The sequence below is a fragment of the Salmo salar genome, chromosome 15 (genome assembly GCF_965601325.2).
Source record: "Salmo salar chromosome 15, fSalSal1, whole genome shotgun sequence".
Classification (NCBI taxonomy): Eukaryota; Metazoa; Chordata; class Actinopteri; order Salmoniformes; family Salmonidae; genus Salmo; species Salmo salar.
The window spans coordinates 54,364,214-54,382,947 of NC_138305.1; the positions used below are offsets into that span (position 1 = coordinate 54,364,214).

The 18,734-nt window shown below is 43.9% G+C and overlaps 2 protein-coding genes across 5 annotated transcripts in view; both read left to right on the forward strand.

Moving 5' to 3' along the window:
* The first annotated feature begins 1,147 nt into the window (after nt 1-1,147).
* On the forward strand, nt 1,148-3,790 carry LOC106571639 (lactoylglutathione lyase). The gene is made up of 6 exons (XM_014144945.3): nt 1,148-1,321; nt 1,714-1,796; nt 2,152-2,292; nt 2,805-2,872; nt 2,997-3,086; nt 3,273-3,790. Exons 1-6 carry the CDS (start codon nt 1,253-1,255, stop codon nt 3,425-3,427), a joined length of 606 nt encoding a protein of 201 aa, XP_014000420.3. The 5' UTR covers nt 1,148-1,252; the 3' UTR covers nt 3,428-3,790.
* Nucleotides 3,791-14,029: 10,239 nt separating this feature from the next.
* LOC106571636 (BTB/POZ domain-containing protein 9) overlaps nt 14,030-18,734 on the forward strand; it is a 28,677-nt gene continuing 23,972 nt past the window's right edge. The window contains exons 1-2 of one of the 4 annotated variants that reach the window (XM_045695821.2): nt 14,030-14,376; nt 15,373-15,591. In XM_045695821.2, the coding sequence (XP_045551777.1) occupies nt 15,404-15,591 (188 nt within the window). In that variant the 5' untranslated portion in view covers nt 14,030-14,376; nt 15,373-15,403. The other 3 variants (XM_014144940.3, XM_014144941.3, XM_014144942.3) reach the window with 3 other exon arrangements.

Consider the following 18,734-nt stretch of genomic DNA (forward strand, 5'->3'; position numbering starts at 1 on the left):
ATTAATGTAAACAACAGCTGGTGCACGATATCTAAGGAAGACTCGAGGTGTTGTTCGCCTGAGGTAGAGTATCTCATGATAAGCTGTAGACCACACTATCTACCTAGAGAGTTTTCATCTGTATTTTTCGTAGCTGTCTACATACCACCACAGACCGATGCTGGCATTAAAACCGCACTCAATGAGCTGTATACCGCCATAAGCAAACAGGCAAACACTCATCCAGAGGTGGCGCTCCTAGTGGCCGGGGACTTTAATGCAGGGAAACTTAAATAAATGTTACCTAATTTCTATCAGCATGTTAAATGTGCAACCAGTGGGAAAGAAATTCTAGACCACCTTTACTCCACACACAGAGACCCGTACAAAGCTCTCCCTCCCCCGCCATTTGGCAAATCTGACCATAATTATATCCTCCTGATTCCAGCTTACAAGCAAAAATTAAAGCAGGAAGCACCACTGACTTGGTCTGTAAAAAAGTGGTCAGATGAAACAGATGCTAAGACTGGAATTTGTTGAAAACAAATTGGCTCCCTATTTAAAAAGAAGATGGAGAACAAGCTATGAAGTTAAAATACGGGAGTTTGGTGCAGGTAAAGCCAACTAGTGCAAAAATAATATTGCTATTTTGTCAAAACGATACGATACAACATCAAAAATAATATCCTAATATTGAACTATCGATTTTTAAGCAACTCTGACCTCTATCGGTAAAGGAATGTGCTTTTTATCAAAAAAAATGTAGGACATTACATCATGCCTACTCAATCATTAATTCCATTCAATTCAACCATACATACAGTGTAGGCCCTCCGTGTTATTTACATGTCTAACCTATCACTCAATTACACATTCTTGAAAAGTCTAACAGTGGGGATTGTAAGGGCCTGATTTTTCACACATTTATAGCTCCAACAGTATTATTTACCAGGGAAAGTTGTCATAGATCCTTCTGCACCTACTCCTCTACTCTGCCAGGGCCGTGTCACTTAAAACCGAGTAGGCTTTCTGACAGTTGTAGCCTCCATTGCAATGCACACCTCCTCGGCATTGGTTATACACTTATAACTAACATACTCTCCTAGTGCTTTCGGTTAAATTTTTTTGTGAACCCCTCCTACCTGCCAACTTTAGGGAGTGTCATACTTCGCTGTCAATTGTCTCGACTTGCCACAGTCGGCTTTGGGAGCACCTATCCCAAGCTACTCGGCCTGTGAATTTGCCTGCTGTCAATTTGGTCTTTCACCGCAAAATGACAGATAAAGGACTTACGGATGAGGCTGTGTCCGCAGCCTGCAAAGAAGGGGACCCTATCACCCAGGTTAGTGTCACGCAGTAGAATGTATAGCATTTCTTTATCACTTATTCACAGTAGGTCTATTTTACTCGCTTGACACAGTCTGTCTCGGCAAACCTGTTGTTGAGCAAGAGTCTCCGGCCTCAGGTATGTGAGTTGTAGGCTATATAGCCAAGCCCCTATGCTCCTATAGCAAATACCAATGGAAAAAAACATTTAGGGAACTAGTTCCAGGCCTTAGAATGTAATTACTTATACTGAGTAATGTATTGGCTCTAGTTTAAGTTCTAATTTTTCTTCTAGAGTTGCAAGCTGAGAACATAGCTGAGAAGTACGGGGGTCAAGACATATTTTGCAAGCAACAACTCGCCCGACACTACCCCTTCTTCTCTCTGTCTCCCTCTGTCCCTCCCCAGGATTACATGTTGCAGCAAACTATGCTGAGGGTGAAAGACCCGCTCAAGTCTTTAGACTTCTACACCCGCATCATGGGCATGACGTGAGTCCCAGACGTCTCTCACACAAACATGAAGGGGCTTCGGGCCTAGTACCCTACCTCTCTAGATGAGTTCTCATTCTCTTGAACAAGAAATAGTGATTTATAAATGTTTATGACTAAAACTTCTCCCATGTGTTTCTCCCTTTGTGGTTAATGTGGCCCTATCCATTTTAACTTCAGGTTTTATATAGAGTGATCGGTTTGAACTCCTGGATGCTTCAGAGTTATGAGAAATGAACCTCTGCTTTTGCATGTGATGTAGTGACCTTTTCATTGATCCTTGAGGGTTGTATTCTTCATCGTCACCTCCAATTGTCCCACCAGTTGAACCAGTTGTGATTGCTCTTTGCCTCAGGTTGCTGCAGAAAATAGACTTCCCATCAATGTGTTTCACACTCTACTTCCTGGGTTATGAGGAAAAGAAGGAAATCCCTGCAGACATAAAGGACAGGACAGCATGGACTTTCTCCCGACGAGCCACCATTGAACTCACACAGTAGGCACCCCGCTTAAAACCTCACTGGGCACACATTGGTTCAATCAATGTTGTTTCCATGTCATTTCAATTCAATTATGTTGAACCAACGTGGAATAGAAGGAATAAATTGACATCTGTGCCCTGTGGGTTAGCACACAAGCACATAGATTTCAAATCTGCTAGTAAGTAGAACTATGAAGTGCCCTGTAAAAATGGAATATAATAGAAGATGATCCAGTAACATCAAACCAGGGGTGTCCAACAGGCAGATTGGCAAGCTATCAGTAGCTCGTGGGCTGTCAATGAGTAACTCTTAAGTATCCCATTCATAGACGTTAAAGGAAAATTTCACCCAAAAACGATCTTTCGGTATTTGTTTCATTAGTGGTCCCTCTGTCTTCCGTCTGTCTTCTGAAAACAATCGCTGTAACATATTTTTTTACTATGTTCATTAGAAACTATGTTTCCTACCCTGTCACAATACCATGATGGTGATGGCATATTTTTCTCTTTACTCTCTTCTCTTTCAGCAACTGGGGCTCTGAATCAGATGAAAATCTATCTTATCACAACGGAAACTCTGAACCAAAAGGTTTTGGTGAGAAAACGATATGATCTTTTTAATTAAACATTTTAAATGTGGTACTGATCAGCCATTTTCCTTTTCCACCATGAGGCAATTTCACATTCTTTAAATGTTCCCTCTCCACTCTATCATACAGGGCACATCGGAATTGCTGTACCTGATGTTTATGCAGCCTGCAAAGTATTTGAAGAAAAAGGAGTAACATTTGTCAAGAAGCCAGATGATGGTATTCATTTTTTCTCAACCCTGACATAACCCTCTCACACAATTATTTTTTGTTATGTTTAGGGTCTCGCTGAAAAATGCATTTGTGTGTAGGATACATAACAATTTACTTTCATCTGTATCAGTCTGCTTCATCTGTATTCTCTCAATTTGTAGATGCAACATTCAAAGTTCTTTCTCTCCACAGGTAAAATGAAGGGACTGGCCTTTATACAGGATCCTGATGGATACTGGATTGAGATTTTGAGTCCAAACAACATGTTCACCATAATGTCATACAAGCGTCAAACTGAGATAGTACAAACTGACTTGGTCAGAAAAAAGGATGTGATGAAAAAGTAAGAGAGAAATTGGAGGAACCAAAGGGTGTTATGTGAGGAAATTAAGAGGTGAAGATTGAGTATTTGCTTACGATTGGGATCACATACAGATTCCCGCTGAAGGCCTACGCGGGGGAATTAAAGTATATTTGAATATATTACAAATATACTGACGTATACTTAAATATACTACAAGTTCATATAATATACTGCAAATACGAGATGTACTTTTCTAGTATATCTTAGGTTTACTATACATATTATATCATTACACTTCAATACACTTATTACATGTGTACTTAAAATTCATTGTTTTTCAGTCTTTAAACTATATGTTACCTATCATTACACTTAACACACTTATTAAAATTGTATTTTTAATGAATTGTTTTCAGTGTTTTAGTATACTATATGTTCATTATCATTACACTTAAACACACTTACAAATACTTCATACACTTTAATTGTACTTTAGTATATTCATTCAAAATACACTTGGAGTTGTTTTTAAGTTGAACCATTGATTTGTTTAATGAAACTCTGCTTGTGAGTGATCAAGTACACCATAAGTATAATTTCAGTGCCAATAATGAGTTTTGAGGTACTTTCTGAATTCCTGTTCAGAAGAGTCCAGAGAAAGAGAAAGTTGACAATGATAATAATTGTTTATTCCACATAAGGAAACATGCACAGCTGAGGAACATGGTTCCTGAGAGTATACTTTTTCATATCTCAAGAAAATATACTTAAAGAAAACTCCACCCAAAACTATTTGTTGGTATTTGTTTCATTAGTCCATTGTTGATATTGTCCCACAATAATTTGCATGTCAGCAATCATGTTTTCAAGATATGTAACTTTCAAAATACAGAAAGACAACCGGTATGATGCATTTTGTATAGTTGAAAGAGATGGGGCAAAAGGAGTGGCAGACTTACTGCAAATTGAGAAATTATGTGAATAAAATACAACAAAAAATAAGAAACTGTATTATGAAGCCAAGAATCAATGAAATAAAGAATGATGGAAAAAAACTTTGGAGTAAATGAAATTATGGGCAGAAAGACAAATTCAACTCCATCTTTCATCAAATCATATGGCTTATTTATCTTGAACCATTTGATGATACCAATTATTACTTAATTGGTAAAGTGGAAAAACTCAGGCAGCAAATGCCAACAACGAACAGTGAGTCATCGTATTCATGCATAAAAAAATGAATAATGAAAGAAAACCATTGTAAGTTAGAATTTTTTAGGTGGGAGAGTGTGGGAGAGGTGGAAACATTATTGTTATGGATTAATAATGACAAACCTCCTGGCATTGACAACATAGATGGAAAGCTACTAAGAATGGTAGCTGACTCTATAGCCACGCCTAAATGTAATATCTTTAATCTGAGCCTAGAGGAAAGTGTTTGTCCTCAGGCCTGGAGGGAAGCCAAAGTAATTACGCTACCCAAGAATGGTAAAGCGCCATTTACTGGTTCTAACAGCCGACATATCGGCTTGCTGCCAGCTCTTAGCAAACTGTCATGTTGCAAAAAATTGTGTTTGACCAAATAAATCAAATCAAATTGTATTAGTCACATGCGCCGAATACAACAGGTGTAGACCTTACAGTGAAACTCTTACTTACGAGCCCCAACAATGCAGTTTAAAAAAATACAGATAAGAATAAGAAATAAAAGTAACAATTCGTTAAAGAGCAGCAGTAAAATAACAATAGTGAAACTATATACAGGGGGTACTGGCACAGAGTCAGTGTGTGGGGGGACCGGTTAGTTGAGGTAATATGTACATGTAGGTAGAGTTATTAAAGTGACTATGCATAGATGATAACAACAGAGAGTAGCAGCGGTGTAAAATAGGGGGAGGGGGGCAATGCAAATATTCTGGGTTGCCATTTGATTAGGTCTTCAGGAGTCTTATGGCTTGGGGGTAGAAGCTGTTTAGAATCCTCTTGGACCTAAACTTGATGCTCCGGTACCGCTTGCCATGTGGTAGCAGAGAGAACAGTCTATGACTAGGGTGGCTGGAGTCTTTGCCAATTTTTAGGGCCTTCCTCTGACAACGTTGGGGCAGTATGCAAATTGGAGTGGGTCTAGGGTTTCTGGGATAACGGTGTTGATGTGAGCCATGACCAGCCTTTCAAAGCACTTCATGGCTACAGATGTAAGTGTTACGGGTCTGTAGTCATTTAGGTAGGTTACCTTAGTGTTCTTGGGCACAGGCACTATGGTGGTCTGCTTAAAACATGTTGGTATTATAGACTCGGACATGGAGAGGTTTAAAATGTCAGTGAAGACACTTGCCAGTTGGTCAGCGCATGCTCGCAGTACACGTCCTGGTAATCCGTCTGGCCCTGCGGCTTTTGAATGTTGACCTGTTTAAAAGGTCTTACTCACATCGGCTGAGGAGAGCATGATCACACAGTCTTCCGGAACAGCTGGTGCTCTAATCCATGTTTCAGTGTTATTTGCCTCGAAGCGAGCATAGATGTAGTTTAGCTCGTCTGGTAGGCTTGTGTCACTGGGTAGCTCTCGGCTGTGCTTCCCTTTGTAGTCTGTAATGGTTAGCAAGTCCTGCCACATCCGACGAGCGTCAGAGCCGGTGTAGTACGAGTCCATCTTAGTATCGACACCTTACCGGTTTGATGATTCGTCGGAGGACATAGCAGGATTTCTTATAAGCTTCCGGGTTAGAGTCCCGCTCCTTGAAAGTGGCAGCTCTAGCCTTTAGCTCAGTACAGATGTTGCCTGTAATCCATAGACTCTGGTTGAAGTATGTACGTACAGTCACTGTGGGGACGACGTCATCGAATGCACTTAATGATGAAGTCAATGACTGATGTAGTGTACTGCTCAATGCCATCGTAGGAATCCCGGAACATATTCCACTCTGTGCTAGCAAAACAGTGCTGTAGCTTAGCATCTGCTTCATCTGACCACTTTTTTATCGATCTAGTCAGTGGTGCTTCCTGCTTTAATTTTAGCTTGTAAGCAGGAATCAGGATGATAGAATTATGGTCAGATTTGCCAAATGGAGGGCGAGGGAGAGCTTTGTATGCATCTCTGTGTGTGGCGTAAAGGTGGTCCAGAGATTTTTTTCCTCTGGTTGCTCATTTAACATGCTGATAGAAATTTGGTAAAACAGATTTAAGTTTGCCTGCATTAAAGTCCCCAGCTACTAGGCGCGCCGCTTCTGGGTAAGCAGTTTCTTGTTCGCTTACGGCAGAATACAGCTCATTCAATGCTGTCTTACGGCCAGCCTCTGACTGTGGTGGTATGTAAACAGCTGCAAAAAATACAGATGAAAACTCTCTAGGTAGATAGTGTGGTCTACAGCTTATCATGAGATACTCTACCTCAGGCAAGCAATAGCTCGAGACTTCCTGAGATATCGTGCACCAGCTGTTATTTACAAAATACATAGTCCGCCGCCCCTTGTCTTACCAGACGCTGCTGTTCTATCCTGCCGGTACAGCATCGTTGTTCAGCCACGACTCCGTGAATCATAAGATATTACAGTTTTGAATGTCTCCTTGGTAGTTTAATCTTGCGCATAGGTCATCGATTTATTCTCCAACGATTGCACGTTTGCTAGCAGAATGGGAGGAAGTGGGGGTTTATTCGATAGCCTACGAATTCTCAAAAAGCAGCCCGCCCTCTGGCCCCTTTTTTTCCGCCTCCTCTTCACGCAAATCACGGGGATCTGGGCCTGTTCCCGAGAAAGCAGAGATGGTAGCGGCAACATTATGTACAAAATAAGTTAAAAAACAAGCTACAAACAACGCAAATAAACAAAGAAAAAAACACAATCGGTTGGGGACACGTAAAACGTCTGCCTTCTTCTCTGGCGCTATGCTGTTTCTCAGTAAACAAATTAATGACAGACTTTCAGCATGCTTATAAAGAAGGGCAGTCAATATTATTATATTGTGTATTCTTTTGAATATTAAATCATTAAATCATACAATTTACATTACATTATATTACACCTCTGGCCTGCTGGCCCCCCTACCTCTGCGGAAGCACAGTTCCCGCTCAGCCCAGTCAAAACTGTTCGCTGCCCTGGCACCCCAATGGTGGAACAAGCTCCCTCACGACGCCAGGACAGCGGAGTCAATCACCACCTTCCGTAGACACCTGAAACCCCACCTCTTTAAGGAATACCTGGGATAGGATATAGTAATCCTTCTAACCCCCCCCCCCCCCCCCCCCAAAAAAAAAAAAACAATATATAGATGTACTATTGTAAAGTGGTTGTTCCACTGGATATCATAAGGTGAATGCACCAATTTGTAAGTCGATCTGGATAAGAGCGTCTGCTAAATGACGTAAATGTAAACGTAAATGTAATTCAGTCATCTAGCAGACCCATTCACAGCGACCCACAGGAGCAACCAGGGTCAAGTGCCCTGCCCAAAGGCACATCAAGATTGGGATCACATACAGACCTATTGGCCACCAGCCCAAGATCCCAACCGCCAGGCCACCAACCATCCAAGATCCCCCCACAGTTCCCCGAGAGCTGCCCCTCAAACATCTGAGACCCCCCCCACCCCACACTTTTTCAGCCATTCCTAAACCTGAACCTGAGAACAGAAACAGGCCACCTGGGGGAAATACCAGAACAAATGGTCTATTGATTCTGTATCCGCAAAACAAAAACTGCAGAACTGCGATGATTGTAATCCCCAAATATTCCAAATTTTTTGGTGGCAAGAATTCTGTGCAATAATTTCTGCTGAAAAGCACAAAGTATTGAATCTTGCGTTGTTATATATATCCACTAATACACACTGTGCCATGGATTAGTGTTATGTTAGCTAGCTACATAGTTGCCTTTGTATCATGATAAGGTGTAGTACTGAAACTATCGAGGTTACCTAGCTAGCTACACTTTCAAACAAAGTCAACAACGCAGCCACTGCTAGCTAGCCTACTTCACCAGCCAGCAGTACTGGATCATTTTAATCATTTTAGTCAATAAGATTTTTGCAATGTAAGCTTAACTTTCTGAACATTCAAGACGTGTAGTCCACTTGTCATTCCAATCTCCTTTGCATTAGCGTAGCCTCTTCTGTAGCCTGTCAACTATGTGTCTGTCTATCCCTGTTCTCTCCCCTCTGCACAGGCCATACAAACGCTTCACACCGCGTGGCCGCTGCCACTCTAACCTGGTGGTCCCAGCGCGCACAACCCACGTTGAGTTCCAGGTCTCCGGCAGCCTCTGGAACTGCCGGTCTGCGGCCAACAAGGCAGAGTTCATCTCAGCCTATGCTACCCTCCAGTCCCTCGACTTCTTGGCGCTGACGGAAACATGGATTACCACAGATAACACTGCTACTCCTACTGCTCTCTCCTCGTCTGCCCACGTGTTCTCGCATACCCCGAGGGCATCTGGCCAGCGGGGTGGTGGCACTGGAATCCTCATCTCTCCCAAGTGGACATTCTCTCTTTCTCCCCTGACCCATCTGTCTATCGCCTCCTTTGAATTCCATGCTGTCACAGTTACCAGCCCTTTCAAGCTTAACATCCTTATCATTTATCGCCCTCCAGGTTCCCTTGGAAAGTTCATCAATGAGCTTGACGCCTTGATAAGTTCCTTTCCTGAGGATGGCTCACCTCTCACAGTTCTGGGTGACTTTAACCTCCCCACGTCTACCTTTGACTCATTCCTCTCTGCCTCCTTCTTTCCACTCCTCTCCTCTTTTGACCTCACCCTCTCACCTTCCCCCCCTACTCACAAGGCAGGCAATACGCTTGACCTCATCTTTACTAGATGCTGTTCTTCCACTAATCTCATTGCAACTCCCCTCCAAGTCTCCAACCACTACCATGTATCCTTTTCCCTCTCGCTCTCATCCAACACTTCTCACTCTGCCCCTACTCGGATGGTATTGCGCCGTCCCAACCTTCGCTCTCTCTCTCCCGCTACTCTCTCCTCTTCCATCCTATCATCTCTTCCCTCTGCTCAAACCTTCTCCAACCTATCTCCTGATTCTGCCTCCTCAACCCTCCTCTCCTCCCTTTCTGCATCCTTTGACTCTCTATGTCCCCTATCCTCCAGGCCGGCTCGGTCCTCCCCTCCTGCTCCGTGGCTCGACAACTCATTGCGAGCTCACAGAACAGGGCTCCGGGCAGCCGAGCGGAAATGGAGGAAAACTCGCCTCCCTGCGGACCTGGCATCCTTTCACTCCCTCCTCTCTACATTTTCCTCTTCTGTCTCTGCTGCTAAAGCCACTTTCTACCACTCTAAATTCCAAGCATCTGCCTCTAACCCTAGGAAGCTCTTTGCCACCTTCTCCTCCCTCCTGAATCCTCCTCCCCCTCCCCCCCCTCCTCCCTCTCTGCGGATGACTTCGTCAACCATTTTGAAAAGAAGGTCGATGACATCCGATCCTCGTTTGCTAAGTCAAACGACACCGCTGGTCCTGCTCACACTGCCCTACCCTGTGCTTTGACCTCTTTCTCCCCTCTCTCTCCAGATGAAATCTCGCGTCTTGTGACGGCCGGCCGCCCAACAACCTGCCCGCTTGACCCTATCCCCTCCTCTCTTCTCCAGACCATTTCCGGAGACCTTCTCCCTTACCTCACCTCGCTCATCAACTCATCCTTGACCGCTGGCTACGTCCCTTCCGTCTTCAAGAGAGCGAGAGTTGCACTCCTTCTGAAAAAACCTACACTCGATCCCTCCGATGTCAACAACTACAGACCAGTATCCCTTCTTTCTTTTCTCTCCAAAACTCTTGAACGTGCCGTCCTTGGCCAGCTCTCCTGCTATCTCTCTCAGAATGACCTTCTTGATCCAAATCAGTCAGGTTTCAAGACAGGTCATTCAACTGAGACTGCTCTTCTCTGTGTCACGGAGGCTCTCCGCACTGCTAAAGCTAACTCTCTCTCCTCTGCTCTCATCCTTCTAGACCTATCTGCTGCCTTTGATACTGTGAACCATCAGATCCTCCTCTCCACCCTCTCCGAGTTGGGCATCTCCGGCGCGGCCCACGCTTGGATTGCGTCCTACCTGACAGGTCGCTCCTACCAGGTGGCATGGCGAGAATCTGTCTCCGCACCACGTGCTCTCACCACTGGTGTCCCCCAGGGCTCTGTTCTAGGCCCTCTCCTATTCTCGCTATACACCAAGTCACTTGGCTCTGTCATATCCTCACATGGTCTCTCCTATCATTGCTATGCAGACGACACACAATGAATCTTCTCCTTTCCCCCTTCTGATAACCAGGTGGCGAATCGCATCTCTGCATGTCTGGCAGACATATCAGTGTGGATGACGGATCACCACCTCAAGCTGAACCTCGGCAAGACGGAGCTGCTCTTCCTCCCGGGGAAGGACTGCCCGTTCCATGATCTCGCCATCACGGTTGACAACTCCATTGTGTCCTCCTCCCAGAGAGCTAAGAACCTTGGCGTGACCTTGGACAACACCATGTCGTTCTCCACTAACATCAAGGCGGTGACCCGATCCTGTAGGTTCATGCTCTACAACATTCGCAGAGTACGACCCTGCCTCACACAGGAAGCGGCGCAGGTCCTAATCCAGGCACTTGTCATCTCCCGTCTGGATTACTGCAACTCGCTGTTGGATGGGCTCCCTGCCTGTGCCATTAAACCCCTACAACTCATCCAGAACGCCACAGCCCGTCTGGTGTTCAACCTTCCCAAGTTCTCTCACGTCACCCCGCTCCTCCGCTCTCTCCACTGGCTTCCAGTTGAAGCTCGCATCCGCTACAAGACCATGGTGCTTGCCTACGGAGCTGTGAGGGGAACGGCACCTCCGTACCTTCAGGCTCTGATCAGGCCCTACACCCAAACAAGGGCACTGCGTTCATCCACCTCTGGCCTGCTCGCCACCCTACCTCTGAGGAAGCACAGTTCCCGCTCAGCCCAGTCAAAACTGTTCGCTGCTCTGGCACCCCAATGGTGGAACAAGCTCCCTCACGACGCCAGGACAGCGGAGTCAATCACCACCTTCCGGAGACACCTGAAACCCCACCTCTTTAAGGAATACCTAGGATAGGATAAAGTAATCCTTCTAACCCCCCCCCCCCCCCCCCCCTTAAAAGATTTAGATGCACTATTGTAAAGTGGCTGTTCCACTGGATATCATAAGGTGAATGCACCAATTTGTAAGTCGCTCTGGATAAGAGCGTCTGCTAAATGACTTAAATGTAAATGTAAAAATTTAACTTACATTTTCACAAAATATATTTAAGTACAGTATATTTAAAAAAAAGTATGTGCAAGTGAATTTTATGAGGTATTCAGACCTACTATGGTGTTGAATGCTGAGCTATAGTCAATGAACAGCATTCTTACATAGGTATTCCTCTTGTCCAGATGGGATAGAGCAGTGTGCAGTGCGATGGCGTTTGCATCATCTGTGGATCTATTGGGGCGGTAAGCAAATTGAAGTGGGCCTAGGGTGTCAGATAAGATAGAGGTGTGATCCTTGACTAGCCTCTTGAAGCACTTCATGATGACAGAAGTGAGTGCTACGGGGCGCTTAGCGGGACTATCATTTGTTTTTAACAGGACAATGACACCTCCAGGCTGTGTAAGGGCTATTTGACCAAGAAGGACAGTGATGGAGTGCTGCATCAGATGACCTGGCCTCCACAATCACCTGACCTCAACCCAATTGAGATGGTTTGGGATGAGTTGAACCACAGAGTGAAGGAAAAGCAGCCAACAAGTGCTCAGCATATGTGGGAACTCCTCCAAGACTGTTGGAAAAGCATTACAGGTGAATGTGGTTGAGAGAATGCCAAGATTGTGGAAAGCTGTCATCAAGGCAAAGGATGGATACTTTGAAGAATTTAACATTTAAAATATATTTTGAACACTTTCTTGGTTACTCCATGATTGTATATGTGTTATTTCATAGTTTTGATGTCTTCACTATTATTCTACAATGTAGAAAATAGTAAAAATTCAGAAAAACCCTTGAATGAGTAGGAGTGTCCAAACTTTTGACTGGTACTGTATATATATTCTTTAATCTGCTTGGGTATACTATGGGCACCTAAAAAACTGACTAAAAGAAAAGGATGGGATACCGTAACATACAGAGAAATTATTGGATATGTTTGGATGAGACAAACTGACAATGAAGATGACTTACTAATGCCAGGGTGATTAGCTGCTCCTAATGTTATTTGACTGAGGTTGATCTGATCCCAACCTGTGTCTGCAATAAACAGAGATGTGGATCATCTTCACGTATTTTCGACATCTGCGTTTTTATTTAAATTGTAAAGATTGAGCCAACTAGACAACTCAGCCTATTTATTTGGTAACCATAGCATCAGCAGTTTCCTTAGGTAGATTTACGAGAACTGTGTAATTGCGGCCCGCAATTCCTGATGTTCCTGCATGTGGGCATTACTGCATCTGCAGGAACATCTCTTTATACTTGTATTGGTCCATTTTAAAGCTTGGACTCTGGTACACAGGCGAGAGGCGGGGGTGCTCCAGTTTAGTCAGTGGCGGTAATGCACCATAACGTTGGATGCCAACCGCTGATAAACCCCACAGAAGAAGAAGAGACGGGGCAACAACAGTTTTGACTAGGTGGTATACAATGACTGGAAGTTACTTTTTCGTAGCAGGTGTAGGACAACTTATGCAGCAGGTTAGGATAATTAACCGAGGAGTTTAGGTTAAGGTTAGGTAGGGTTAACTAAAATGGTCCCATAACCTGTTACGAAAAGTAACTTCCGGTCATAGCTGTACTCCATCTAGTCACAACTGCGACAACGGTCTCTAGCTAGCTAGCTAGGACACCGCTAGACAGTGTATACGGTGTCCTTCGCCCCTGCCTGTTGGGCACTGCTTTCCCACAGTTCTGTTAAAGATGGCGAGGGCAGATGTTCGACAGGTGGGAATGAAAGACACTGGGCTTGTTCGACATTGCAGCCGACAGTGCAGGTGACTGCCGACTGACTGATCTAAAAAAGAACCTTACATCATAAATAACTTCTAATGATTATTTGTAGATCAGTCAGTCACAATTTACCCATGATACATCACAGTTTTGATCCTCTCGAACATGGCCATTGTTAGGACTCCGGTACACAGCAGGCGGGATAAGTAGCTAGCAAGCTAGGATTCCGGTACACAGCAGATGGGAGGTGGGGCACCAGTAGCTAGCTATGACAATAATATTTTTATTTACATTTTGTCCACATGGTAATCACAAAACTAAGTAGACTTTACCACAGCCACAGTCATAACAATGGCTAAACCCTGCCTATTTCTACAACATATCTTCTTAAAGTCTGATTTTAAACTTAATCATAACCGCACTGCTAACATTACGCCTAACCTTAAATTAAGTCCAAAAAGCAAATGCTTGTGTTAATGAATTTTTAACATATAGCCAATTTTGACTGTGTGGCTTTGGTAACTAGTGCCACCCCTTAGACAATGAGAGGAAATCGAGAATATCAAGCATAAACTGTAAAAAATAGAGATGGCATACTTGAGGGGGGCGTTCATGCAGGAACCAATGGTATGCTCGAAGGGGAGGCGTTCATGCAGGAACCAATGGAATGCTCGAGGGGGGAGTTCTTGCAGATTCAGGACTGTCCAGATGCAGGAACAACCCGAATTGCGGGCCGCAATCACAAACTGTTGAGATTTACGTGAATTTGCATTGTTGTTATGTGATCATTTTCGCATGTATCACATCCACCACCTGCATTTACACTGTTTGTCCATACACAAGGGGCGCTATTGTTTCATGGAACAGTGCCGTTCTCCACACCCTAACAACATCCGGGTTGTTACCCTACTTAGTTGTGTTTGCGATGGTATCGTTTTTTTAGTACTGATAGCAATTATTCATGACGAAATTTTCAATGCGATCATTTGATTGAATAAGGGGGGAAATAACGTCAAGGAAGAGGTTTCGTGGAAGGGAGAACGAAGGGGATATGCTTATTGTGCAGGTATGTCACACGGGTGAAACCCAAGCTGCTGTATCAGTTGACCGCATCACAGATCAGTAGCACAGATAGAACAATGAGACAGATATTTCACCGGATGTATAAATCTGAAGCAACCGCTTAGCGTTATGGTAGTGAGGGGAAGCACAGTGGCAGGTAGTGGAAGAAGATGGAACGAGATTAATTTTGCCCGAAATTCTGCTAATTTTCTCATCGATGACACATTTGATCTCAATAGATTTTTTCTGTTCCCAAAACTTGAATTTGTTACGAACAGAGTGGACTACGTTTTGTAGACTTGACCATTTGCCAAAGTCAAAATTAATTGCGTCGTTAAACAAGATTGCAAAGGCGAATTAAGTTATTGCACACACGCCCTTCGCAGAGTAGGCGGTCCCTAACGGAAATATGCAAATAGTATCTCGAACGCACCAATAAGACCTCGCTAGCTCGTGCATGGCTCTGCCCACCTTGCTTGTTCTGCCCACTATTACTCATTTGTTCCCATTTGAAACGACAGGCTGTGGTATGGCTTGGTTTAGTTATACAAATCTTTGCCTCAGTGGCTGATATTGCTAGCTACGCTGAATAGTTTCACATTCTTGATTTATTAGCTAGTTAGATGATTCCTGTATTTCAAGTTGTCTACCTATTATAACAAATACATAATGTCATTGTTACCCACATTACACAGTAGCTATTTGCTAGCTCCGTCTTCAATTCCGGTCCTGGAGCCAGGGCCGAAACATTTCTGTTTTTTGTTTCTACCTGCCTTTTAGTTTATTGCACTTACCTGGTGTCCCAGGTCTGAACTAGACCATTATTAGAAGTAGATGATGAAAAACAGAAGTGTTTCCGCTCTCCAGGACCTTTATGGAACAGGGCTGTTCAAGGTCTACAGTTATCAAAAGTTAGCTGCTGTAGCTAGATACTTGAGACAGTGTGTGCACTGCCAGTTTCAATGACACCAATTAACCAGCTTGTCTTCTCTTCTGTCAGATGTTATTGAGATGCTCCAAGTCTAACCACAATGAGTAGCAACAGCCATCCTTTGCGTCCACTGGCCTCAGTGTCAGAGATTGACCACATCCATCTACTCTCCGAGCAGCTGGGTGCTTTGGTTCCAGGTGAAGAGTACAGTGATGTCACCTTCATTGTGGAGGAGAAACGCTTTCCGGCCCATAGGGTCATCTTGGCAGCACGCTGTCACTACTTCAGGTACACCTGTTTTGGGTGGTGGTAAAATATTTTGGGTATCTCCGATCTCAGATTGTTCTTGCAATTCTCACATAGGGACTTCATTGGGAGGAAGGATTGTTTGACATGCTTTTTACATTTGTATCACAAACCATTTTTGAGAAACTCATGGTGAAAGTGGCCATTTTATGCCCTTTTTAGACCTATATATGCCTCCTGTAAGACCTTATGATCGGTGAACCATACATGATACAGACATCTTGATGTCAATCTACTCTTTATCAAGTGCTCTAACATATGGAGTATGTCTAGATTAGAGGTTGACTGATTAATCGGCATGGACGATTAATTAGGGCCAATTTCAAGTTTTCATAACAATCGGTAATCGGCATTTTTGGACACCGATTACATTGCACTCCATGAGGAGACTGTGTGGCAGGCTGACCACCTGTTACGCGAGTGCAGCAAGGAACCAAGGTAAGTTGCTAGCTAGCATTAAACTTATCTTATAAAAAACAAACAATCTTAACATAATCACTAGTTAACTACACATGGTTGATGATATTACTAGTTTAACTAGCTTGTCCTGCGTTGCAAATAATCAATGCGGTGCCTGTTCATTTATCATCGAATCACAGCCTACTTCGCCAAACGGGTGACGATTTCACAAGCGCATTTGCGAAAAGCACTGTCGTTGCACCAATATACCTAACCATAAACATCAATGCCTTTCTTAAAATCAATACACAAGTATATATTTTTTAAACCTGCATATTTAGTTAATTAAAAGAAATTCATGTTAGCAGGCAATATTATCTAGGGAAATTGTGGTACTTGTGTTCTATGCAAGCAGAGTCAGGGTATATGCAGCAGTTTGGGCCGCCTGGCTCGTTGCGAACTGTGTGAAGACCATTTCTTGCTAACAAAGAACGTAATTAATTTGCCAGAATTTTACATAATTATGACATAACATTGAAGGTTGTGCAATGTAACAGCAATATTTAGACTTATGGATGCCACCCGTTCAATAAAATACGGAACGGTTCCGTATTTCACTGAAATAATAAACGTTTTGTTTCCGGATTTGAACATATTAATGGCCTGAGGCTCATTTCTGTGTTTATTATATTATAATTAAGTCTATGATTTGATAGAGCAGTCTGACTGAGTGGTGGTAGGCAGCAGCAGGCTCGTAAGCATTCATTCAAACAGCACTTTCCTGCGATTGTCAGCATTTCTTCGCAATGCTTGAAGCACAGCGCGGTTTATAACTTCAAGCCTATCAACTCCCGAGATTAGGCTGGCAATACTAAAGTGCCTATAAGAACATCCGATAGTCAAAGGTATATGAAATGCATATGATATAGAGAGAGAAATGGTCCTATAATAACTACAACCTAAAACTTCTTAACTGGGAATATTGAAGACTCATGTTAAAAGGAACCACCAGTTTTCATATGTTCTCATGTTCTGAGCAAGGAACTTAAACGTTAGCTTTTTTACATATATACTGCTAAAAAAAATAAAGGGAACACTTAAACAACACATCCTAGATCTGAATGAAAGAAATAATCTTATTAAATACTTTTTTCTTTACGTAGTTGAATGTGCTGACAACAAAATCACACAAAAATAATCAATGGAAATCCAATTTATCAACCCATGGAGGTCTGGATTTGGAGTCACACTCAAAATTAAAGTGGAAAACCACACTACAGGCTGATCCAACTTTGATGTAATGTCCTTAAAACAAGTCAAAATGAGGCTCAGTAGTGTGTGTGGCCTCCACGTGCCTGTATGACCTCCCTACAACGCCTGGGCATGCTCCTGATGAGGTGGCGGATGGTCTCCTGAGGGATCTCCTCCCAGACCTGGACTAAAGTATCCGCCATCTACTGGACAGTCTGTGGTGCAACGTGGTGTTGGTGGATGGAGCGAGACATGATGTCCCAGATGTGCTCAATTGGATTCAGGTCTGGGGAACGGGCGGGCCAGTCCATAGCATCAATGCCTTCCACTTGCAGGAACTGCTGACACACTCCAGCCACATAACGTCTAGCATTGTCTTGCATTAGGAGGAACCCAGGGCCAACCACACCAGCATATGGTCTCACAAGGGGTCTGAGGATCTCATCTCGGTACCTAATGGCAGTCAGGCTACCTCTGGCGAGCACATGGAGGGCTGTGCGGCCCCCCAAAGAAATGCCACCCCACACCATGACTGACCCACCGCCAAACCGGTCATGCTGGAGGATGTTGCAGGCAGCAGAACGTTCTCCACGGCGTCTCCAGACTCTGTCACGTCTGTCACATGTGCTCAATGTGAACCTGCTTTCATCTGTGAAGAGCACAGGGCGCCAGTGGCGAATTTGCCAATCTTGGTGTTCTCTGGCAAATGCCAAACGTCCTGCACGGTGTTGGGCTGTAAGCACAACCCCCACCTGTGGACGTCGGGCCTTCATACCACCCTCATGGAGTCTGTTTCTGACCGTTTGAGCAAACACATGCACATTTGTGGCCTGCTGGAGGTCATTTTGCAGGGCTCTGGCAGTGCTTCTCCTGCTCCTCCTTGCACAAAGGCGGAGGTAGCGGTCCTGCTGCTGGGTTGTTGCCCTCCTACGGCCTCCTCCACGTCTCCTGATGTACTGGCCTGTCTCCTGGTAGCGCCTCCATGCTCTGGACACTACGCTGACAGACACAACAAACCTTCTTGCCACAGCTGGCATTGATGTGCCATCCTGGATGAGCTGCACTACCTTAGCCACTTGTGTGGGTTGTAGACTCCGTCTCATGCTACCACTAGAGTGAAAGCACCGGCAGCATTCAAAAGTGACCAAAACATCAGCCAGGAAGCATAGGAACTGAGAAGTGGTCTGTGGTCCCCACCTGCAGAACCACTCCTTTATTGGGGGTGTCTTGCTAATTGCCTATAATTTCCACCTGTTGTCTATTCCATTTGCACAACAGCATGTGAAATTTATTGTCAATCAGTGTTGCTTCCTAAGTGGACAGTTTGATTTCACAGAAGTGTGATTGACTTGGAGTTACATTGTGTTGTTTAAGTGTTCCCTTTATTTTTTTGAGCAGTGTATTACACATATTGCACTCTTACTTTCTTCTCCAACACTGTGTTTTTGCATTATTTAAACCAAATTGAACATGTT